The following is a 24,907-nucleotide window of genomic DNA, read 5'->3' as shown; positions in this document are numbered from 1 at the left end:
CACACACACACACACACACACACACACACACACCATGTACCACACACGCACGCACGCACACACACACACACCACGTACCACACACAAACACACACAAACATGCCCACACATGCCCACACATGCATGCACACACACATCTACACACATACACACACACACACACACACACACACACACACGCACGCACACATCCAGGCCCTCGCAGACGTCAACAAAGGTGATGCAATTGAAAACCTTCTACAGCTTCACCGCAGTACCAGTACAGCACCTGAAACAAATCCACGGTTCTCGTAGACACTCGGCTTGACCGAGTCTCCCGCATTCAAGTCGATTGAGTTGGGTAAGTGTTTGGCCAATGATAATGCGGCCATCACCTCGCCAGATATGATAAAGAGTTCTACCGGAAAGGGTGGGGAGCAGCCCCCCCCCCCCCCCCCCTACTCTGATAGCGCACCACCTTACTCATTTTCGATAACAAATTGTGTGTTTTTTCCGTTTTACTCAATGAAAAAGCGGGCACAAATTGATGGGTCCGGGTACTCTCTGCGCCCGTACAGTGTATGTTGCTGGACAAGGCAATAGTGGAACATGGAAACAATGGCTGAACTATCTGTTCTCACCGCTTCTGAGGAGCTGCATCTGCGCCTTGATCCTAGAGGGCCAGGGCGTAGCATAGCCCTTTTCAAACTGCTTTGGAAGGTCATGTGACACCATATCCTGTACAAAAGTCACCCTATTTTCATTTTTGCAGCCAAGGATACTGGCTCAGCCAGCTCCTTATATTTTGGATTTTTCTGTAAACTGCACTCAGAAACGAGTCTCATTCAGCAGACTACATGTACATTATACATCATTCCCCTCTGATCTTGAACTATATGTACCATCGGCTGCTTCTTACACACGTTTTACAGGAGGTTACGACATTTAGACTTGCAAACAAACGTGCTTCCTTTCCTCGAATAGCAGGGAGCAGCAAGTTGGACCAAAACCAGCGCAGTGTACTGAAGTAGTCACTTCACACCAGTGAGGACAGTGGAGTCACTTCACACCGTGCAGCAGTGGAACACCAGTATTTGCTACTCCCTGCTTCACGTTCACACTCAGCTCCCCTCGCTCCGGTCTACTCCCTGCTCCACGTTCATACTCAGCTCCCCTCGCTCCGGTCACGCTGCTGTTTTACGGTTTGCAAAGGTACCGACTATGGCCGCATGGACAACAATTTACAAGACTGACATACATGTAGACCCACTAAACATGTGTGAAGGGTCTACCCGGCACGTGTACAAGTCCAGACCACGCATCGACACATGGATATGATGAACGTTGAGCGCAGGCACTTTGCGATACGTATTATCCTGTTTTGGGCGTTTTGCGGACATTGTACGGCAAACTCTAGCTGCTTTGTTTGAGTTTTGCGATACGGCGTTACACGCCTGAGGGTGGCGGTGTTAGGGTGGTGGTGTTAGGGTGGCGGTGTGAGGGTGGCGGTGTTAGGGTGGTGGTGTTAGGGTGGCGGTGTGAGGGTGGCGGTGTGAGGGTGGCGGTGTGAGGGTGGTGGAGAGGGGGGGGGGGGGGGGGGCGGTGTGAGGGTGTTGGAGAGGGGGGTGGCGGTGTTAGGGTGGTGGAGAGGGGGGGGGGGGGTGGCGGTGTTAGGGTGGCGGTGTGAGGGTGGTGGTGTGAGGGTGGCGGTGTGAGGGTGGTGGTGTGAGGGTGGCGGTGTGAGGGTGGTGGCGGTGTGAGGGTGGTGGCGGTGTGAGGGTGGTGGAGAGGGGGGTGGCGGTGTGAGGGTGGTGGTGTGAGGGTGGCGGTGTGAGGGTGGTGGAGAGGGGGGTGGCGGTGTTAGGGTGGCGGTGTGAGGGTGGTGGAGAGGGGGGTGGCGGTGTTAGGGTGGTGGAGAGGGGGTGGCGGTGTGAGGGTGGTGGAGAGGGGGGTGGCGGTGTGGGTGTGGTGGAGAGGGGGGTGGCGGTGTGAGGGTGGTGGAGAGGGGGGGGGGGGTGGCGGTGTTAGGGTGGCGGTGTGAGGGTGGTGGTGTGAGGGTGGTGGTGTGAGGGTGGCGGTGTGAAGGTGGTGGAGAGGGGGTGGCAGTGTGAGGGTGGTGGAGAGGGGGGTGGCGGTGTGAGGGGGGTGAAGAGGGGAGGGGGGGGGGGGGTGGCGGTGTTAGGGTGGTGGTGTGAGGGTGGCGGTGTGAGGGTGGTGGAGAGGGGGGGGTGGCGGTGTGAAGGTGGTGGAGAGGGGGGTGGCAGTGTTAGAGTGGCGGTGTGAGGGTGGTGGAGAGGGGGGTGGCGGTGCGAGGGTGGTGGATAGGGGGGTGGTGGTGTTAGGGTGGCGGTGTTAGGGTGGTGGAGAGGGGGGTGGTGGTGTTAGGGTGGTGGAGAGGGGGGTGGTGGTGTTAGGGTGGCGGTGTTAGGGTGGCGGTGTGAGGGTGGTGGAGAGGGGGGTGGTGGTGTTAGGGTGGCGGTGTTAGGGTGGTGGTGTGAGGGTGGTGGAGAGGGGGGTGGTGGTGTTAGGGTGGCGGTGTTAGGGTGGTGGTGTGAGGGTGGTGGTGTTAGGGTGGTGGTGTTAAGGTGGTGGTGTGAGGGTGGCGGTGTTAGGGTGGCGGTGTTAGGGTGGCGGTGTTAGGGTGGCGGTGTTAGGGTGGCGGTGTTAGGGTGGTGGTGTTAGGGTGGTGGTGTTCGGGTGGTGGTGTTCGGGTGGTGGTGTTAGGGTGGTGGTGTTAGGGTGGTGGTGTGAGGGTGGCGGTGTTAGGGTGGCGGTGTTAGGGTGGTGGTGTTAGGGTGGCGGTGTTAGGGTGGCGGTGTTAGGGTGGCGGTGTTAGGGTGGCGGTGTTAGGGTGGTGGTGTGAGGGTGACATTGCTAGAGGGTGACATTGCTAGAGGGTGACATTGCTAGAGGGTGGTGTTCCCACGGCGGATGCTGACAACTAGGTCTCCAGCCGAGTCTCACGGAAATCGTGATTTATTTAATATTTTTTTAATTCGTTCCCTGCCCCTACATTTTTCCTGGCTAGAACCTTGTAAATATACTACAACCATCATCTTACCAGATGTGTAAGGTTTGCAATGTGTCTGTTTGTCATCTCAAGAGACACAGCCAGGGAGCGGTTATGAAACCAGGAGCCGTCCATCCATTGTATCAGGCACTCCAGACACAGCAGCACCTGCATTCAGTCATAGAGTATCATACATACACAAGTACACAACAGGAACTCCAGACACAGTCAGTGGTACTAACTGTTAGTGCCTGCATTCAGTCACCATACACTTTGCCTGGACAAGAGGCTTTTCTCTCTCTTTTGTAGAGTAAAAAACAAACAAAAACAAAACAAACATACACAAGTACACACACACACACACACACACACACACACATACACACACACACACACACACACACACACACACACACACACACACACACACACACACACACACACATACACACACACATACTCCAGACACAGTGGTACCTGCATTCAGTCACACACCAGGCACCATTGAGCACGGACTGGCCCACAATCTACATTGCCCCGATCTGTACCGGCCAACACTCTACATTGCCCCGAACCCTGTTTCTAGATTCATGCTGGCAACAAAAGGTTTCACCCATTGTACTCACTGCTCACCAAGCCCGTTATATGCCAAATTCACGGTTTCCCACTCTCTCTCTCTCTCTCTCTCTCTCTCTCTCTCTCTCTCTCTCTCTCTCTCTCTCTCTCTCTCTCTCTCTCTCTCTCTCTCTCTCTCTCTCTCTCTCTCTCACTCTCTGTCTTCACAATCGTTGTTTTTGCATTTTGTATGTACGGATACTACTGTGAGTGCAGATAAGAAAACAGAAAACAGTTTCTGCCAGTTGTTACGGAATCACAGCCATTCCGTTCCCCGGGACGCAGGACACAAAGGACAAGACTTGTTTGTTACATTATTTATAATTACAAGACGGAAAAGCAAACTGCTCCGACAGAGACGAACAAGAAGACTGACAAAAGGACTCTCGACTACAAATCGCGCATGCTCATATCACACATGCACGCGACTAGACGAGACAGTTTGGGGAATGCAATCACACAGGAAAACAACACATCATTTTACAACACAGTTTGTTATTGAATAAAGACAAACTTCTCACAAAACAGTAGAGTACACCTTTACTAAAGGATAGAGCCTGCACCGAGTTGCTGCAGGAATGCAGAGCCTGCACCCAGTTGCTGCAGGAATGCAGATAGAGCCTGTACCGAGTTGCTGCAGGAATGCAGAGCCTGCACCGAGTTGCTGCAGGAATGCAGAATGCGTACCTTCATGGGATGTCTTTGCCAGTGACAAGGTGGATACGTCTCAATACAAGGTTTGAGTAAGCAGCAGTTGTCACAGATCAGTGCAAAGTCACTAAGCACATTACTATCACTCAGTGGACTTGCTAGCCGATCACGCAGTCTATCAATGCCATACCTACATGGATACAGGATCAAGTAAAGAGAAAACACATACATGCATACACACACACACACACACACACACACACACACACACACACACATGCATACATACACACACACACACACACACATGCACGCACACACACACCATTGGACGCCCATCGCCAGAGGCGATGATAGCGATGCTACAGCAGAAGCCATAGCAGCTTGTGCTGGGATTGCACCATTCAACAGCTTGCAAGGCTGAAGAATTGACCGCCACTATTCAGCCTGGTCTACACTACACAGCTATGAAGTGGTTTTTCTGGCCAGTGAATCCCTATTTTTGGTCTTTTCATTTTTTTTTCTTTTTTCCCGCACACACATCACACCACATACTCCGGCATGCACTGGCTGTTGGTAACCACCCAGGAGAATGAAAGAAAAGTCAGGAAGAGTCTGAGAAAGAGAAGAAAGACGTGTGTGACCATAATCGTGGCTTTTTCTGGCCAGCGAATCCCTACTTTTTGGTCTTTTTCACTTTTTTCACACACACACACACATCACACCACAAAATCCGGCATGCACTGGCTGTTGGTAACCACCCAGGAGAATGAAAGAAAAGTCAAGAAGAGTCTGAGAAAGAGAAGAAAGACGCGTGTGACCATAATCGTCGGGAATTGAACCCGCAACCTATCGATTGGAAAATCGCTGCACATACCACTGCACCATATGGGACACACACACACACACACACACACACACACACACACACACACCTTTGACCTTTGACGCCCATCGCCGGAGGCGATGATAGCAATGCTACGGCAGAAGCCATAGCAACTTGTGCCGGGATTGCACCATTCAACAGCTTGCAAGGCTGAAGAATTGACCGTCACTATTCAGCCTGGTCTACACCATACAGCTATTTGAAGTGGTTTTTCTGGCCAGTGAATCCCTATTTTTGGTCTTTTCATTTTTTTTTCTTTTTTCCCGCACACACATCACACCACATACTCCGGCATGCACTGGCTGTTGGTAACCACCCAGGAGAATGAAAGAAAAGTCAGGAAGAGTCTGAGAAAGAGAAGAAAGACGTGTGTGACCATAATCGTCGGGAATCGAACCCGCAACCTATCGATTGGAAATCGCTGCACATACCACTGCACCATATGGGACACACACACACACACACACACACACACACATCTTTGGACCTTTGGAGAGCCCATCGTCGAAGGCGATGATAGCTATAAGACGAGGCAGTAGTTCTTGTCTCGGGATAAGTCATTCGGATGGCGAAAGTCGCGGCCGCAGACACAGACGAACACTCTTGATTGGGGCTACCGGCTTGGTGGCTTCCGAGGGCTAAGCTCGTGCCAGTCCCTCCGGTCTTGAGCAAGGTGGTACCATTGCGCCTCCGGGATACCGGTCGCATGCAGGTCTGAAGCTGCCACATCTCTCCAACCACGCTTGGGTCCATGGCGGGGGCGTGTTGGTGCCCTCCGCAAACAGGATCTGCTTTGGCAACCTGGAGGGCTTCAACACGCAGCCCCGCCATGGACCCAAGCGTGGTTGGAGAGATGTGGCAGCTTCAGACCTGCATGCAACCGGTATCCCGGAGGCGCAATGGCACCACCTTGCTGGCGCGAGCTTAGCCGTCGGAAGCCACCAAGCCGGCAGCTCCAACCAAGAGTGTCCGTCTGTGTCTGTGGCCGCGACTTTCGCCATCCAAATGACACATACACACACACACACATACATACACACACACATACACACACACACATACATACACACATACTCACACATACACACACGCACACACACACACACACACACACACACACACACACACACACATACACACACGCACACACACACACCTCAGACCTCAGACCTGCCCATCGCGGAAGCGATGATAGCGAACATCTATGTTAGACATAGCAACTTGTGCTGGGATTACACCATTCAACAGCTTGCAAGGCTGATGGGATTCACTGGCCAGAAAAAGTCACACACACACACACACACACACACACACGCACACACACACACACACACGTACACACACACGTACACACACACAAAAGCAAAAACCGCGCATGACAACACCAACACACCCAAGAGTATGCAGTGTACATGTATGTAAATAGAGAGATTGATCATCACTATGCAGTGTATGTGAATAGAGAGATTGGTCACCAGTATGCAGTGTAACTTGATCAAGTCTTGCACCAAACCATGCATGCTGATTGCATGCCAAGTACGCAGTGCGTACGCAGCATGCCCTGTCTCGGACCCTCTGGCTTATTGTGCAAAGGGTCTATCCTACTTGTACACACTACTTCAGCAAAATGATGTAATCTAGGAATTTTGTCATAAGCCCATTCAAGTTGCACTTTCAAGTTTGTATATACAGTGTTGTCCTCGGCCATATGACAATAAGACATACCGTAGGTTCTTCAAATCTTCAACTTGTTGTTTACGGATATCAAATAGTCGTACAAGCTGACTCTTCATGTCTGGAACACTCCAGTCGGAGAAGATGACATCATCATCCAGCATCATTATATCATCTTTGAACGGCATGCTTCCAACTGCAAACTGGCTCTTAGCAGCGCTTCCACCATCAATGGCATCATCATCAAGGAAATCATATCCCTCGTCACTCTACAAAGTCAAATTTCAACACAGTTGAGATAAAAGAAAGGAACAACTTGTGAAATTTCTTAATCTCCGGACCTATAAAGGTCAGATTCACCCATGTGATTACATCGCATCAGATACACCCATATGCACTGACAAGGACAATGTACACCCATATTCACTGACAAGGACGATGTACGGATCTTTGTCCTGCTCTTTTTTCCATTTTCTCTTTCACTTATTAATATTTCTTTTCCAATTTTCATCTGGCGCATGTGTGTGTGTGTGTGAGTAGTGACTGAGTTGCATAGATCCCCGGTCAGCCGAGCTGCTTACACCACACCACCCTGTCACTGCTGCTGTGTGCGGCACCACTCAGTTGTTGTCAATGTGCTTCTGTGATTGCCCTTTCACTACTCCGGGGCCTGGCTTTCACTCACCTTGTCCATTTTAATAATATAATTAATAAAATTTTACGAGTTGGATAAGTGAACTTTAGTAAAAAAAAGAAAGAAAAAAAGAGTTATCAGTGGAGATGCTTTGGCAAAGTCGCGGCCCAGCGTGGTAGCAATACACTTGCCACCTTGAGCTTTCACGTCTCCTCGCTAGCGACACACTGCCATGTACACATAGCAGCCATTACGGCATTAGCCAGTTTCCGCTCTACACTGTTTGCAGTTTGTAGTTTGCACCCGGCATAAACAATTCCGGGGAACTAACGACTCACCAAACAATTTCAGAGAAACACCACGGTGCCTAACGTGGGAGAGTATCAATCGGCTCTGGATCAGAGGCAACTGTAAAGGACATGCCGGGGTCGAAACTCGCATGAATTAGCAGTATTTGCCCGTATCATGTTTCGCGTCCCTATATGCTACGACTCGCTGGCTACATTTATGGCTATTTTACTATTACAAATCTGGCTTTGGACAATTTTTTTTTATTGCTATCAGGTTCGCCTCACTTTCTCTGTGCTGCGCTGATGAGTCCACAAAGGACGAAACAGTTCTCTCCGCAGATAAAGCATTTCGCTCCTGCTCTTGTAGTAGTTGAGCACTTTTGCGTGGGGTAGTGCCTTTGCTGTTTGCATCATGCAGAGCTCACTGACTTGTGAGTTTGAGCACTCTGGCAAGGTATGTTCGGTCCTGGTTTAAATCTGGCTTCCGACAATATTATTTTCATTGCTATCAGGTTCGGTCTCATTTTCTCTGTGCTGCGCTGATGAGTCCACAAAGGACGAAACAGTATGCTGTCCGCAGATTGAGTATTGTTTTACTATGAAATGTGCACAAGTGTGGATCATACCATGAGTAAGAGGGTAGGTACTCTGCCGAATATTTATGTTTGTTTTTTCTTCAGACTTTCTTCAGACTTTTCCCGTTTGTCTCTTTCCCTCAAACCAGTTAATATTTTATGACTTGGGGCTCCCCGCGTGCTAGTTTGTACGTGAAGTGTGTAGGTTACAGTGAGGGCTGCGTCCCACCCGCCTGTGTGGATTCACAGGAAGTGTGAGTTACGAAGTCTGAAGAAAATATTGAACGGCCTCTGCTGGGATGACGACTACACCATAGCTCAGTGGTTAGAGCATCGCTGGCTACAAGCGAGGGTCCCTGGTTCGAGTCCTGGTGGTGACAGTCAATTTTTTCTTCAGACTTTTCCCGTTTGTCTCTTTCCCTCAAACCAGTTAATATTTTATGACTTGGGGCTCCCCGCGTGCTAGTTTGTACGTGAAGTGTGTGGGTTACAGTGAGGGCTGCGTCCCACCCGCCTGTGTGGATTCACAGGAAGTGTGAGTTACGAAGTCTGAAGAAAATATTGAACGGCCTCTGCTGGGATGACGACTACACCATAGCTCAGTGGTTAGAGCATCGCTGGCTACAAGCGAGGGTCCCTGGTTCGAGTCCTGGTGGTGACAGTCAATTTTTTCTTCAGACTTTTCCCGTTTGTCTCTTTCCCTCAAACCAGTTAATGTTTGTATATTTCCTGAGAATTTAGCACGAGCAAGAAGATGAGTGGCACGGGGAACACATCATACGGATTTATCCCATGGTACTTTTCCAAATATGGAATGTGACCAGTGCTAAATCTTCCTGACCTATTCTTGGCCGCGTGAACCATGCGAACCGAGCGGGGTATATCTCTTTTTTTCCGAAGCGAGCGAGGTATATCGTGTACCAAGCTGTATCGGTGAATATCCACTGCTCAGAACGGCTGCTGATTTACTGAAATCGGCCCAATCGCAACGCACTGGCATGGGGGTAGAAAAGGCAAAACTGACACGAACTTCTAGTTCTAGTCACCAGAAAAGTCATACCACAACTGCAATGATTGCATCATCAAATCAATATTAATTTTATAAAATAAATGATGAGATTGTTCGCATTTCAAAATTCTAAGGAACGTCTCGCGCAGCTTCATTTGACATAATTCATTTATTTATATTTCCCTCAAACCAGTTAATATTTTATTTTTATTTATTATTTTATTTTATTCCAAGCAATACATGAACCAGGCAGGCACAGTGGGTTGGTCAAAGACCATGATTGAGATACGAGAGGTACCTGGTTCAAGTCCTGCCTGGAAGCGGTTTTTCCAGCCGTGCTGCTACCCCCAGTCAACTGGGAACTTGTGGCCAGGCACAAGGGGTACATGGATGCAGCTAATGGGGTCGCTTTCGGCACTTGTGCCAGTGGTTGTGAGACTTACCCACTCACCCCCACCGTTAGGCGCTGCATCTGCCGCTAGGGTTTATCGGGTGTTAGCGGCCGTCGTGAGTTCCCTTCGGGAACGGATACGATAATTTACTTTTAATACATGGCTGGGGTAGCCAATGACCACTTTGCGTGGCGATTGCAGGGTTTTTATAGCCAACCATGGCTATTTCATTTTTGCATTTGCACTTCAATCATTAAATTTGGTGATCCTGAGACTTTATGGTCCTTTGAAATACAACAGTGGGAGAACTTTGCCAATAACTGTCAGGACAGGACAGGTGGAAGACATTTCATCAAATTTTGCACAACTCTCTGGCTTAACGGTGTTCTCATGGGATTATTCTTACACGCTTGCCCCAGTAATAGGCAGTATCGCCAGTATCCCCAATATCCCTATTGAGCTCCTCCTGCAGTCCTGGACTGCTGACAGCGTGCATGGTACTGTGATTATGACTCTACTGCCAGTACTGGCCGTTTCAATGTTTGTACATCTGATAAACCTAGCTTGATGCGGCCCCTGTGTACATGTCGCAAGCCACTGGGATTATAGCTTATCTCGACTTCAGGAAACGTACGCCAGCAGCAAATACATAATTCAACGTCACACACCTTATCCGGTAACCGCCTCCGCTCGACGTGGGCTGCACGCTTCACTGACGCTTTGGCTAGCTCACCTGTTGGCGAAGGACTTCCGGAGCTGGATACCGCCTCAGGTACTCGCTCAGCTAGCGAGACCATACTCGTCTACGCTTCTCTCTAAAGCACCTAGCCCGAAGTCAACTGACTCGCTACAGAGCCAACTGCCAAGTATAGGCACCAAAAAATTGCAAACAAACACACGCTACATTATAGTTTACAAACTAATAATCGTACTTTTAGTTCTTCCCAGATCCTAGGATCCTCGAGTCAGAGGCAAAATCACTTTGAACGTGATGATGTGCACAAAAACTTGAAAAGGCACATCATAGTACTGACTACTACTGTACTAGTACTGTAGTAGATCTACTAGTAGTAGATCTGCTAGTACTGACTCATGTGCGGCCAGTGTTCATGGACCATGCCCATGGACATGGTGTCACCACTGCCAGTGCACTCTACTCTCTAGTCTAGACTCTGTACTGACTGTAGTCTGTAGCGCTATAGCCGGTGCACTACTACACTGTACTAGTACTACAGTGTACAATCATGATTGTGTATAACTATAAGAAAGGGTTTACTCCCACCACATACACCAACACCTATTGCTGATCCACACCCTACCTAGACTCTCTCCCACATTTATCAACCCGACAATACGCCACTCCACCTTCTAAGCACACCAACACCTTCTACCAACCTACACTTCTACCCGAAGGGTGTAGAGGGGACGGTTTCAAATAGGACACCGGTTGCAAACCGGAACGGACTCAATATTCACTTTCTCTCTTGGTATTTTGATTAGAAAACATATGTCACAGTGAGACTACTATGTGTTATACTCCGAGCCAAAATTTCATGGCTCTGCGATGACCAGAAGCGCCATATCAAGCAGGTGAGTTTTTGACGTGTTGCTTCGCACTGCGACTTGAGTTTTACGACTTTCGAAAAATCAACTTCTTGTCGCAGGTAAACAGCGGCTCGCCTCTCGCCAATAAAGCACCGCATACCAATCAAAACTAATGGAAGCACACACAAGGCTTATTGTTACTCTATACTGGCCGTCGTGGAGCGATAGCAATTACCTAATTATTTCAGACCCAGAGTGAATTTGACGTGCACTCTAAAACGTGTCCGGTTTGGAGCCACCTCTGATTTGAACTTTTTTGAAGCGAAAAATTGGGCAACTTGGAGGCAATGGGTCAACACAAAGGAGTGGCTCAGTTCGATTGACTCTGGCCCCAGAGCAAACTTCAACATGCCAGTTTCCTTCCACAAACATATTTCGAGGGAAAAATCAACGCTGATGATCGGTTTGGGTCTATACAAATTTGGCTGTCAAAACGTCCCGGTATCGAGCCGTCTCCTCTACCCCTTCCCACCTGTATCGACCCGCACCTAACCTTCACCATTAACTTAGATACATGTATTTCCCACCTTCACCTTCTCACCTCACCTCATCTCACCACCATCACTCCCTATTAACCCGTGCCACCACCCAAAGCCCTCCATTCTTTATCCACTGACGATGTTGTTCAGAACAACGAATCGTCTGGAGAAGTATCGTAAAAATTTCTATCGTTATTAAATGTTATCAAATATACCACTCTTTGGTCTAGAAAGAATACTTTTTGATATATCCCACGTAAGTCGTCGTCCCTCCTGATCACCAGAGGTAACAGCAGCTGCAGAGACTGCAGGATTTGAGTTCGGCGCAGACATTCTGGTCGTGAAAACAAGAACCTCAGAAAAAAAATGTCGAAAGGAAAGGAAAATTCTCATGTGATCGCGGTACGAAAAGTCGACAGACCAAACTTCGTTGGATTGATGTTTTCCGCGAGTGTGTGTCCCGAAGTTCGTGGCAAGTTTCGTTACTCGTCCCTGGGCTTCAAAATCTAACGAAAATTCAGACGAATTTCGTTGTGCTAAACCTCTCTAGTGACTGATTTGAGGGAAAGAGACAAACGGGAAAAGTCTGAAGAAAAAATTGACTGTCACCACCAGGACTCGAACCAGGGACCCTCGCTTGTAGCCAGCGATGCTCTAACCACTGAGCTATGGTGTAGTCGTCATCCCAGCAGCTAGCAGAGGCCGTTCAACATTTTCTTCAGACTTCGTAACTCACACTTCCTGTGAATCCACACAGGCGGGTGGGACGCAGCCCTCACTGTAACCCACACACTTCACGTACAAACTAGCACGCGGGGAGCCCCAAGTCATAAAATATTGACTGGTTTGAGGGAAAGAGACAAACGGGAAAAGTCTGAAGAAAAAATTGACTGTCACCACCAGGACTCGAACCAGGGACCCTCGCTTGTAGCCAGCGATGTGCTAACCACTGAGCTATGGTGTAGTCGTCATCCCAGCAGAGGCCGTTCAACATTTTCTTCAGACTTCGTAACTCACACTTCCTGTGAATCCACACAGGCGGGTGGGACGCAGCCCTCACTGAGTGCGTTCGATTACACACTTGAATCGATTCATGAATCCATTCGCATGCATTCAAGTCGTTCGATTTCATGTCATGAGCCCTGGAATCGATTCGGAATCCATTCCCTCTATTCACATGGGGTGATGTGAATAGCGCGAATCGATTCATGAATCGATTCGTGAATCGATTCGCGCGTGTAATCGAACGCACTCACTGTAACCCACACACTTCACGTACAAACTAGCACGCGGGGAGCCCCAAGTCATAAAAAATATTGACTGGTTTGAGGGAAAGAGACAAACGGGAAAAGTCTGAAGAAAAAATTGACTGTCACCACCAAGAGACAAACGGGAAAAGTCTGAAGACAAAATTGACTGTCACCACCAGGATAATGATAATAATAATAATAATAATGAAGGAAAGACAACGTGATAACACATAACAGCAGTACATTACACCTAGAACATTAACGGCCAAGCTTGGCCGCACTAAACACGACACGTTACTTGAACAATTTCAACCCAATTATACTATCTTTCTGTACACACAAATTAGGCTTGTACAGACGCTGATAGATAGCTTCCAACACTTTTAACTGTAGTCCATAACCATGACGACCACGGCACAATACAGTGAACGAAGAGTCGGAGAGCAGTGATGGGAGTGATGGTGAGAATGCCGGTGAGAGTGTTAGTGTTGTGCGTAGGTTTCGTGGTAGCAAGTCTTCAGTGTACAATCATCTGCTAGCTAGTCCTAATTGTTGCAATTCGTATTCCGACTCTTCGTTCACTGTATTGTGCCGTGGTCGTCATGGTTATGGACTACAGTTAAAAGTGTTGGAAGCTATCTATCAGCGTCTGTACAAGCCTAATTTGTGTTTACAGAAAGATAGTATAATTGGGTTGAAATTGTTCAATTAGCGTGTCGTGTTTAGTGCGGCCAAGCTTGGCCGTTAATGTTCTAGGTGTAATGTACTTCTGTTATGTGTTATCACGTTGTCTTTCCTTCCTTTCTCCTTTGTTCATTTCGCGCTTTGATTGTTAAAATAATAATAATAATAATACGAAGTAGTGGTTGCGACTTCGGCGATGATTTGTAAGAAATGGTTTGCTCCCCACACCGGAGCTCGCGCTATTCCGCCGACTTTACTTGACACTTGACTGACTCACGACTGCCATCCAGAGCACACGAGAAGTCCATCGAACCTTCGACTCGGCAAACCTGAAAGAAAGCACCACTCCCTGCTCAATACACAGTGTTTCGGGGAATTCACCCCTCATCAGTTGAGCTTGAGTAGGCTGAGGAAGATTGTGCCTGAAGAGCACCACTTATATAGTGCTCTCCAGGCACAAACATCACCAGGGATACAAACTTACAGAGACGCTCCGTTTCAAGCGCGACAAACACCTCGTGAACACCAGATAGCAGCGTGAGTCAGTGTCGCTCCTGGACGGTGAGACAGACGTCGAGGACCCTCGGTCATTCGCAACGCTGTCACCTCCAAACCAACTAGTCGCAAGCCCGCGCTGGGCACAACAGTACGAAGTAGTGGTTGCGACTTCGGCGACGATTTGTAAGAAATGGTTTGCTCCCCACACCGGAGCTCGCGCTATTCCGCCGACTTTACTTGACACTTGACTGACTCACGACTGCCATCCAGAGCACACGAGAAGTCCATCGAACCTTCGACTCGGCAAACCTGCAAGAAAGCACCACTCCCTGCTCAATACACAGTGTTTCGGGGAATTCACCCCTCATCAGTTGAGCTTGAGTAGGTTGAGGAGGATTGTGCCTGAAGAGCACCACTTATATAGTGCTCTCCAGGCACAAACATCACCAGGGATACAAACTTACAGAGACGCTCCGTTTCAAGCGCGACAAACACCTCGTGAACACCACCAGATAGCAGCGTGAGTCAGTGTCGCTCCTGTACGGTGAGACAGACGTGGAGGACCCTCGGTCATTCGCAACGCTGTCCCCATCCGTCCAGGAGCGACACTGACTCACGCTGCTATCTGGTGTTCACGAGGTGTTTGTCGCGCTTGAAACGGAGCGTCTCTGTAAGTTTGTATCCCTGGTGATGTTTGTGCCTGGAGAGCACTATATAAGTGGTGCTCTTCAGGCACAATCCTCCTCAGCCTACTCAAGCTCAACTGATGAGGGGTGAATTCCCCGAAACACTGTGTATTGAGCAGGGAGTGGTGCTTTCTTGCAGGTTTGCCGAGTCGAAGGTTCGATGGACTTCTCGTGTGCTCTGGATGGCAGTCGTGAGTCAGTCAAGTGTCAAGTAAAGTCGGCGGAATAGCGCGAGCTCCGGTGTGGGGAGCAAACCATTTCTTACAAATCATCGCCGAAGTCGCAACCACTACTTCGTACTGTTGTGCCCAGCGCGGGCTTGCGACTAGTTGGTTTGGAGGTGACAGCGTTGCGAATGACCGAGGGTCCTCGACGTCTGTCTCACCGTCCAGGAGCGACACTGACTCACGCTGCTATCTGGTGTTCACTAGGTGTTTGTCGCGCTGGAAACGGAGCGTCTCTGTAAGTTTGTATCCCTGGTGATGTTTGTGCCTGGAGAGCACTATATAAGTGGTGCTCTTCAGGCACAATCTTCCTCAGCCTACTCAAGCTCAACTGATGAGGGGTGAATTCCCCGAAACACTGTGTATTGAGCAGGGAGTGGTGCTTTCTTGCAGGTTTGCCGAGTCGAAGGTTCGATGGACTTCTCGTGTGCTCTGGATGGCAGTCGTGAGTCAATCAAGTGTCAAGTAAAGTCGGCGGAATAGCGCGAGCTCCGGTGTGGGGAGCAAACCATTTCTTAATAATAATAATAATAATAATAATAATAATAATAATAACCCCGTTGGGGACAGTTTAGCTTTTTGGAGCTCTGGTTGCTGACCGCCCTTGGGCTTGCAACTCGCTCTAATACTCTTTCAATTTTAGCCCCTATCTCTCTCTCTATCTCTCTTTCTCTCTCTCTCTCTCTCTCTCTCTCTCTCTCTCTCTCTCTCTCTCTCTCTCTCTCTCTCTCTCTCTCTCTCTCTCTCTCTCTCTCTCTCTCTCTCTCTCTCTCTCTCTCTCTCTCTCTTTCTCTTTACTGTGTAACCCGTATTGTCTTTCCTAGTTCCCAAGTTTGTGTCCTAAGCGTATGCCACCTCGTCGACAATGGAGCGGTGTTGATAACCGAGAAGCCCTGGAGTGCCACTTCAAAGCCATCTGGCCAGATAAGCTCGGATACAGGAAACGGCAGCTTGCTAATTGGACAGAGCGGCGACCAAACGATGCTATAACTGAGCAGTGTCTTGCTGGCCAGATATCCCTTATCAACCGGAAGTATCTCTCTCTGGTCGAACAAGAAGCCATCGCTCAGCAGCTCGTGGAGCGAGGGGAGCTTCCTAGCGCGTTTCTACAACGTTACCACGCAACGAATCACCAGGGAGAACCGGAGCCCTGCGGGTCCAGCGCTGCTGGCGCTACTGCCGGTACTGGCACTCCGCGCACTGATGACGCCCAGGCGGATCCTCAAGCCACTGACACTAGTGCTGGTGCTGGTAGTGCTGTCAATGATGTACATGTACCTCCACCCAACTTGGACGGTGAGTCAACTGTCACTGGATCAACATGTGAACACGTTCCTGCCTTGCATGCTGATGCACTTGAGGCTGCGGACGGTGGATCTGGTGGTGTGTCATGCACTGCAGAGAGCTCTTGCACAGACTGCAGAGCACAGACTAATCGTAGCTTATCTGCTTGCCTAGCTAATGCATTTAGTGCTGGTATCATTGAGTCTAATGGCAAGCAGCTCGTGTGGGCGATCAAGCATATCTGTGTATGTATCAAGGCTGCTGGGGTGGAAGACACTGGTAGGGTCCTGGGTGGGCTGGTAGCCAGTGTACAGCGTTTGGGTGTTGATGAGAGGCCAAAGCTTGCAGTCCCCAGGAAAATCCCATACCTCCGTCTTTCAGCTACTGTCGCAAAAATCAACTGTGGCATCCGTCAGCTGGTTGCTGCTAGTGAGTTTGACCTGTCCATAGAGTTCTTGAATCATGTTGCGTATGCTGCTGCTGTTCTCACCCTACTGGTTTGTGGTATCCCGCCAGTTCCGGCAGCGCGCATGAGTTCGCCGCAGCCGGAAGTTCCGGGTTGGCAAAGCCGGTTACAGCGAAAGGTTGACGCCCTTCGGAAGGATGTCTCTAGACTGACAAGCTACCTGGCATCTGACAACCCGCAAATGTACCAGCGCTACCCTGTGGGAACTCGGCACGCTGCTGCTTCGCTTCTAGGAACAAAGAAATTGGAACTTCTGGCCCTTGCGGTTCGAATGCGCAGATACAAAGCTGATATGAAACGTAAGCAGGAGAATCAGTTATTTCGCTACAATGAACGTCAATTCTATCGTAACCTGTGTGCCAAGAAGGATAGTGACCCCGAGAACCGTCCATGTATGGATCAATTGGAGCAGTTCTGGAGAGACATTTGGTCTCACCCTTAGGGCGCGTTCAGACTACCGATAAAAAGTGACCGATTGGGAAAGTCGCCAAGGTGATTAGATCACGTGACGTTACTGGCACGTTACCGGTGGGAAAGTTTTACTGCCGCGGCTGCTGCGGCAGTAAACTTTTACCGGCAGTAAAAAAGTGCTCAGGCTGCATGCGCGCTGCGAAAAAAAGGGAAAATCCCTTGTCAGTGCCGCGGTGAGAGCTGAAAACTTCACGGTAACGTTAGTTTGTTATCGGTAGTGTGAATGTCCTTCACGGTTTATCGGCATTCACGGTTTGACGGGGTTCACGGTAGTCTGAACGCGCCCTTACCCTGTGCGTCGTCAGGCCTGGATCCAGCGTGAGGGCACGTACGCAGAGGACATCCATGCCCAGGAATCTGCTGTCATTACTGCTGACCTTATGTCTGCTGCGACCTCCAAGATGCCACACTGGCGTGCCCCTGGTTGTGACCAGATCCCGCCATTCTGGATTAAAAAATTTACTGCTCTCCATCCAGCTCTACTTCGAAATTTCCAGCTGCTTCTGGATGGTGAGCTGGATGCCCCAGTGTGGTTTTCACTGGGCCAGACGGTCATGATCCCAAAGAAAGGAGACCTAACCCAGCCGCAGAATTGGCGACCAATCACCTGTCTGCCAGCCATGTACAAGCTATTCACCTCCGTGATTGGTGAGTTGATGTGGATCCATATCCAGACCAATGACATTCTGGCCCATGAACAAACTGGCTGTACTCGTAACCGAGGAGGCTGCACTGACCAGCTGTTGATCAATGCTATGATTACCCAGGATGCTAGGCGTCATCACCGCACCTTAGCAATGGCTTGGTTGGATTTTCGGAAAGCGTTCGACAGCCTATCACAGGAATGGCTAGTCGAAGTCACACGTCTGTACAAATTCCACCCCAAGATCACTTCGCTCTTGTCTGTGCTCTCATCGCAGTGGCGTACCCGGCTGCGCTTGGGAGCTGACATGAGTGAGGCAATACCGATCCGGCGAGGCATTTTCCAAGGTGACTCGTTATCCCCTCTGCTCTGCTGTCTTGGATTGAATCCAATATCAGGTGAACTCAGCAGAAGTGGCTTTGGATATGCGTGCGGACTTCAGCGGACAACAACCGTATCCCACTTATGGTACATGGATGATGTGAAGCTGATGGCCGCAACCAGTAAGCAGCTTGACTCAATGATTAACATAGTATCGTGCGTGGGGAAATCCATTGGAATGGAGCTTTCTCCAGCAAAGTGTGCTAAGCTTGTGTGCCCACATGGTGCTGTTGATCCGGATCAGCCAGCAACTGTTACTGTGGATCAAGCCTCCAGCATTGCCTCCTTGGCGGACGGCTCCGTGTATGCCTACCTTGGCATAAGGGAGTGTTTTGGCATGGCGGAACAGTCTGTTAAGGTGGCCACCACCAAAGAGTTCAGGAGGCGATTGCGGCTGGTGACCCACACATCTCTCAATGCCTGCAACCTCTCTCGTGCTGTTAACTCTTATGTTATCCCAGTGCTGTCGTATGGCTTGTGTATTGTGCCATGGACGAAGGATGCCATTGCAACCTTCGACAGGAATGTCCGAAGTGCGCTCCGCGCAGTGGGAGCACACCACCCACGATCTTCCACCATCCGCTTTCACCTGCCGAGATCTGAGGGCGGCCGAGGGATTGTATCGGTTGAGCACCTGCTGGAGAGGAAATACATCCGCCTGTCTAGGTATCTCCAGGCGCACTCTGACCTGCCGCTGATTGCTGCGCTGTATGCTCATCATGAAAATCTTCCGCCTACAAAGTCGATCATCTCTCGGGCGGCCATGGCAATGGAGCACTTCAACATCCTCGACATCGGAGGTGCCACAACTGACGTTGTTAAGTCTGCTATCAGAACCACCACCCAAGCTTCTCTGCGGCAGAAGCCCCTGCATGGTCGCTATTGGCAGAGGAGTGGCGGTGTATTGGACATGCCTCTCTCATTCAACTTCCTTAAGTCTCCAACATTGCGTCCATCCACTGAGTCATCCGTATTTGCTGCTCAGGATCAGGTGGTTAATACCAGGAACTACCAGAGATCGGTTATTGGCGACACTTCCGTGGTGGACGTGTGCCGTTTTTGCGGAGGTCCGGGGGAGACTGTTGACCATATTTTGGCATGCTGCCCCGTGTTGGCACGGACGGCATACATTACTCGCCATAATCGTCTTGCCGCTGTAGTCCACCGGGCACTCTGTCATCGCTACAAACTGGTATCTCTTGCTCCCCCTGGCCACTTGCCACACTATGTCGAGGATAGTGAAGGCCGTAAGTTAATGTGGGAAATGCCAATCCCAACAGATAGGATGGTTGGAGCAAATCGGCCGGATCTTGTGTGGGACGATGGCAAGTCAGTCCAACTTATTGATGTCAGTGTGCCACTGGATCATAGAGTAACACTAAAACATGCTGAAAAGAGAGCGAAGTACTTGCCCCTCGCAGTGGAAATTGGGCAGATTTGGCAGCGAGAGGCTGTGTCCGTAGTGCCCATCATAGTTGGTGCTCTTGGTGGCCTGACGAAGGAAGCGGCTACCTCAATTAAGCAGCTATGTGGAGAAGAGAGGTACCTTCACGAACTGCAGCAGGCTGCTATCCTTGGCTCGATGGCCATTCTAAGATCTGTTTTGGGTGCAGCATAGGGCTCTTCGCTGTCCCTGGTGGGCTTCTTATGCTCTATATGTTATTGTATTCGTTTTAGTTTGTAATTGAAACACTGTGGTATTTCTGTGGTTATTCGTATTTGATCTTTCTGTGGGAACGCATTGGAGGTTGTGCCCAGTGATGAGCTTTGCCGGCCTGAATTTTTCGCCAACTTCTGATGCTCCCCTTTCTGCAATACCTGTTGTCATGATACCTCTGGGCTTTAATGCCTGTGATGGTACATGCGCCTTTCTCCCTTCCTTTCTCTCTCAACCTTACTTTTTTCCATATATTATTCCGTGCTGCTTACCTTTGGCTATGATAATTCCGGTGAGTTAGTGTAATACCTCCAATTTTTATTTTTATTTTCAATTTGGAGTGGAATAAAGAATCATAATATTATCCACTGCTATTTTGCCTGTCTCTAAATCCGATCAGTGGCGAGTTGACCAGGACGGGTCTTGGCTACCGCTGTGGCCCACCGGCCCAGGTGTGCCCTGTATCGCACCTGTGGTACATGGACGACATGAAGCTCTTCGCCCGAAACGACAATAATCTGCTCTCCATGACCAATGTTGTGGAGTCAATGGGCGACTGCATTGGTATGCGTTTCAACCCGTCAAAGTCTAGCTGGCTCACTATGAAACGGGGGAGAGCCCAGAGCGATCAGCAGTCTGCTCTCCAGACACTCCAGGGTCACGCCATTGCTAAGCTGCAGGCGGAGGAGTCCTACAGGTACCTTGGTGTCCCGGAATCAGCCCATTTTCACGCCACCGAATTGAAGACCACAGCAAAGGCTGAGTTCGGCCGCCGTCTTCAATTGAACGCCAGGAACTTGGTCAAAGCCATCAACACCTTTGCCATTCCAGTCATCCTCTACTCTCTGTGCATCGTTGAGTGGACAAAGGCAGAGATAGAGGAACTCGACCGACAGACCCGCCAAGCACTGTTTAAAGCACACGCCCGCCACCCCAAGGACTCTGCCGCCAGGGTCCACCTGACTCGTGACATGGGTGGTCGAGGAATTCTATCATTCCGGGATCTCCTGGATAGAACCCGTGTCCGGGTGGCGCGGTACCTACAAGCCCACCCAAACGTGCCACTGTTGGCTGCTGTTAAGCGCCATCACGACAATGATGTGGCACCGTCAAAATCAGTTACACGTCAAGCCTCCAGACTTCTGGGTGAACTTGACCTACCCGACTTGGAGACTGCCACAAAAGTCATTGTCAAGAAGGCCGTTGCTCTCCGGTGCCTGGCCGTTATCCAAGGTAAGCCTCTCCATGGCCAGTTCTGGAGACGAGCTTCTGATGCTGGCTTGGACCTGGGTTTGAGTTTTCGCTGGCTGAAATCGCCAACGATCAGGCCTGCGACAGAGGGACTCTTGCTGGCTGTACAGGATCAGGCCATTGCGACCAGGCACTATCAGGTCACGGTAATTGGACGGGGAGACGTTGTGGACATTTGTCGAGTTTGCGGCACTCGCGGAGAAACAGTTGATCACATTGTGGCCTGTTGCCCAGCCCTAGCCAAAACACTGTATATCGAACGGCATGACACGCTCGTCAAGTTGGTGCATTGGGCACTATGCAAGCGGCATGGTCTGGGTCAGCCGGGAAGCAACCCGCTGAAGCATCATCTTGTGCCTGTCACGGAAAATCCTGACATGAAGCTCCTGTGGGAGTTCAATATCCCAACGGATACGCAAGTGCGCCACAACCGTCCAGACCTGGTGTTGCGGTCCAGCACACAGGTGCTGCTGATGGATGTCAGTGTTCCATTGGACCAGAATGTGCCCACAAAAATCGCCGAAAAAATAACAAAGTACGCTCCCCTTTGCCAAGAGCTGCGGCGCATCTGGCATGTGGATGATGTCCGCGTTGTGCCCCTGGTTGTTGGGGCGCTTGGTGGACTGACTGGTGTGTCCCTCTCACACTTTGTGTTGGCATCGGCAGGCACTCTGCGCATTGAAAGGGCTCAGCAATGTGCTATCCTGGGCACGCTGAACATCATCAAGTCGGTTCTGGGCATTCGGCATTAGGCTCCTCATGTTACGGGTAGAGCTAGTCTGTATAAACCGCCAATACCGCATTTGCTTTGACATCCATGAATGTGCAGTATGACGGTCCTCACGGCCTGATTTTTCTCTTGCCATTTGAGTATGTCCGGCATTCATCTCTTCCTCTATTTCTACAGGTCTATTCCTGTACTGGTAGTTCATTTTTGTGATTACTCTTTTTGTATTCGAATATGTCCTGTCACATACCCGGAGAAACAGGTTACGCCGATGATGTGACATTGTACTCAACCAGTGAGGAGTGGCTGAAGCGAAGCCTCCCCATCATTAGCGCAGAACTCGGGGATTGGTCCCTTACAGTAAACGAGACCAAGACCGAATTCTTGCATCTGACATCAACTTCAGACTCCTGGCGGTCCAGCAGGCAGCTAGGGTCCCTCATTGGCGACAGTGAGGACCTGGAGCGGAGGAAAGACCTCGCTTCGAGTGCATACGGCAGGATGTATAGCCTCTGGCTGAGGCGTGGGAAGGTCAGTGAGCAGAGGCGCATCCGCCTGTATAATGCCCTGGTTCTGCCCGTTCTTTTGTATAACTGCGGCGCATGGGGGCTCACGGCAGCACAAGCAGAATCGCTTAACGTTTTCCACCGGAAGCAGCTCCGACGGCTCATTGGCATAGTCTACCCAGCCAGGATATCAAATACTGAGCTGTATGAGAGGTGCAACACGGAACCACTATCTGACATCGTGGACAGGAGAAGATGGCAGCTAACCGGCCATATTCTCCGTATGGACAGGGATGCGCCGCCATGGATCGCGCTGACGGGCTATTTTGCGGGAGATGCCAAGGCTGGGCGTGGACGTCCAAGGACATCCATTGCGACGCGCATCACAAGCGACTTACAGAGGAGGAACATCGACTTGAAGCGCAGCAGTCAGCTGGGGAATGTGAGGGCCATCGCTCTGGACAAGCCTACATGGAGAAATCTGGCCGACAATCCATGATCTGGCGTCACAGGTCATCAGTGCGCCGTGTTAATAATTACCTTTATAATGGAATTTGATCATAGGAGATAGGACAGAAGCGGAACGTATAATTATACCCACATAATTATATTATTACGCGTGCTGTGGTATTATTATTATTATTATTATTATTATTATTATTATATGTCCTGTCCTCCTCCATCTTTTTGTATTCGAATATGTCCTGGCCTCCTCCATCGTTCTGCTTATTTCTGTCCGTCTCTCAGTTTCTGCGTCGGCTTTCAATATTTTTGCTTTGGTTTTTACAATCCTTTTTGCTTCGGTCTTCATTGCGTTGGCCATTTATCTATTTTTTTTCTCTCATTACCCTTGGTCTCTTTTGGCCCGGTGATGGGGTTCTTACCTCATGTCATGACAACGTGAGTGAAATAAAGCCAACTCCATAATAATGATAGCTATGAAAAGTATGAATGCCGCAGACATCACCACGCAACATGACAATTTGTTCAAGGTTTGGTTTTGTGTGTTTCCAAAATCGATTTTCACGCTCCGATCATCAGTGGAAATACGGAACTAAAGAGATCAAGGGAAAAACAAAGGTTAAAAATCCAAAGAAGTGTGACACATGACGGGTAACTTGTGGGAAGTATTACAAAAAGTGAGAACTAAAATAAAGAGTAAGTGTGACAAACGGGCATGAGCAGTGCAGAAACAACTCATGAACACGGGGTGCAAACTCACGAAAATAACCTAAGTGCTAAAACATGTTCTTTTTGCTTACACAAATCGGGCTTATGCGTACGAATACAAACAGCTTCAAGGACCTTCAACTGCTGGACATAACGGGCACGACACAGTACAGAGAAGTGGGAATCATCATACACACTCAAACAATCGGGACGAGATAACAAATGCAAGTACACAGCTGACTTCTTACGAATTTCACCCTCATCAGCTCCATCACCTTCCCTGCCACCTGACTCCTTCTCGTCCGTTTTATCACCATCACCACCAGCCGTCTCATCGTCATCCGCCTCGTCGTCATCCGCCGCCTCGTCATCACCCGCCTCGTCGTCATCTGTATCCTCGCCGTCATCCGCCTCGTCACGCAAGAACCACGACCACGCAAGAACCCGCTCCCTCTACCACCGACACAACCAGAGCATGCCGAACACACGGTGCAGAGGAAGAGTGGTGGATCACTAAGCCAACCGAATGTGCCTTCTCCACCGTTGCCCTTGCCGCCACCGGAGCCACCACCAGTGCCGTTGGTGGCTGGGGTTGGGGAGGAGTCGGCAACAACGACAGTACCGCCAATCACAGAAATTGGTCCCATTTCTTTGACACAGTATCCGGCTGTGCGGACACCGCAGCACCCTCCGGCGCTTGATCCGTGGGTCCAGAGACCACGGAGGTCGACCGCCAATTATTCAACCGAAATATATGCTAGGAATGGCCAAGGCCCACGCGGAGCATCGAAGGAGACCGGAAGCCGGGGGCAAAACGGAACACAATCTCGGGACGTAGATGAGGTAAGGACAGTGGCACGGGACAGACGTAGGAAGGAGAACATGGATGGTATCAGACGACTGACTGGTGGTGAATATGAGTTGGGTGATGATGCGGCGGCTGACGAGGATACAGATGACGACGAGGCGGATGACGGCGAGGATACAGATGACGACGAGGCGGGTGATGACGAGGCGGCGGATGACGACGAGGCGGATGACGATGAGACGGCTGGTGGTGATGGTGATAAAACGGACGAGAAGGAGTCAGGTGGCAGGGAAGGTGATGGAGCTGATGAGGGTGAAATTCGTAAGAAGTCAGCTGTGTACTTGCATTTGTTATCTCGTCCCGATTGTTTGAGTGTGTATGATGATTCCCACTTCTCTGTAC

The 24,907-nt window shown here is 49.9% G+C and overlaps 1 protein-coding gene across 1 annotated transcript in view; it reads right to left on the bottom strand.

Annotated features, from left to right (window-relative positions):
• LOC135825613 (uncharacterized) overlaps nucleotides 1-10,632 on the bottom strand; it is a 30,921-nt gene extending 20,289 nt beyond the window's left edge. The window contains exons 1-4 of the mRNA XM_065338219.1: nucleotides 10,384-10,632; nucleotides 6,867-7,084; nucleotides 4,292-4,445; nucleotides 3,041-3,157 (exon numbers count right to left, since the gene is read on the bottom strand). Coding sequence (XP_065194291.1) covers nucleotides 3,041-3,157; nucleotides 4,292-4,445; nucleotides 6,867-7,084; nucleotides 10,384-10,512 — 618 coding nt within the window. The 5' untranslated portion in view covers nucleotides 10,513-10,632. The remainder of the gene's footprint in view (nucleotides 1-3,040; nucleotides 3,158-4,291; nucleotides 4,446-6,866; nucleotides 7,085-10,383) is intronic.
• Between the last annotated feature and the right edge of the window lie 14,275 nt (nucleotides 10,633-24,907).

The sequence above is a fragment of the Sycon ciliatum genome, chromosome 10 (genome assembly GCF_964019385.1).
Source record: "Sycon ciliatum chromosome 10, ocSycCili1.1, whole genome shotgun sequence".
In the NCBI taxonomy this organism is placed as follows: Eukaryota; Metazoa; Porifera; class Calcarea; order Leucosolenida; family Sycettidae; genus Sycon; species Sycon ciliatum.
The sequence above is the reverse complement of the archived record's forward strand: the minus strand, read 5'-3'. Positions and strand labels throughout refer to the sequence as shown.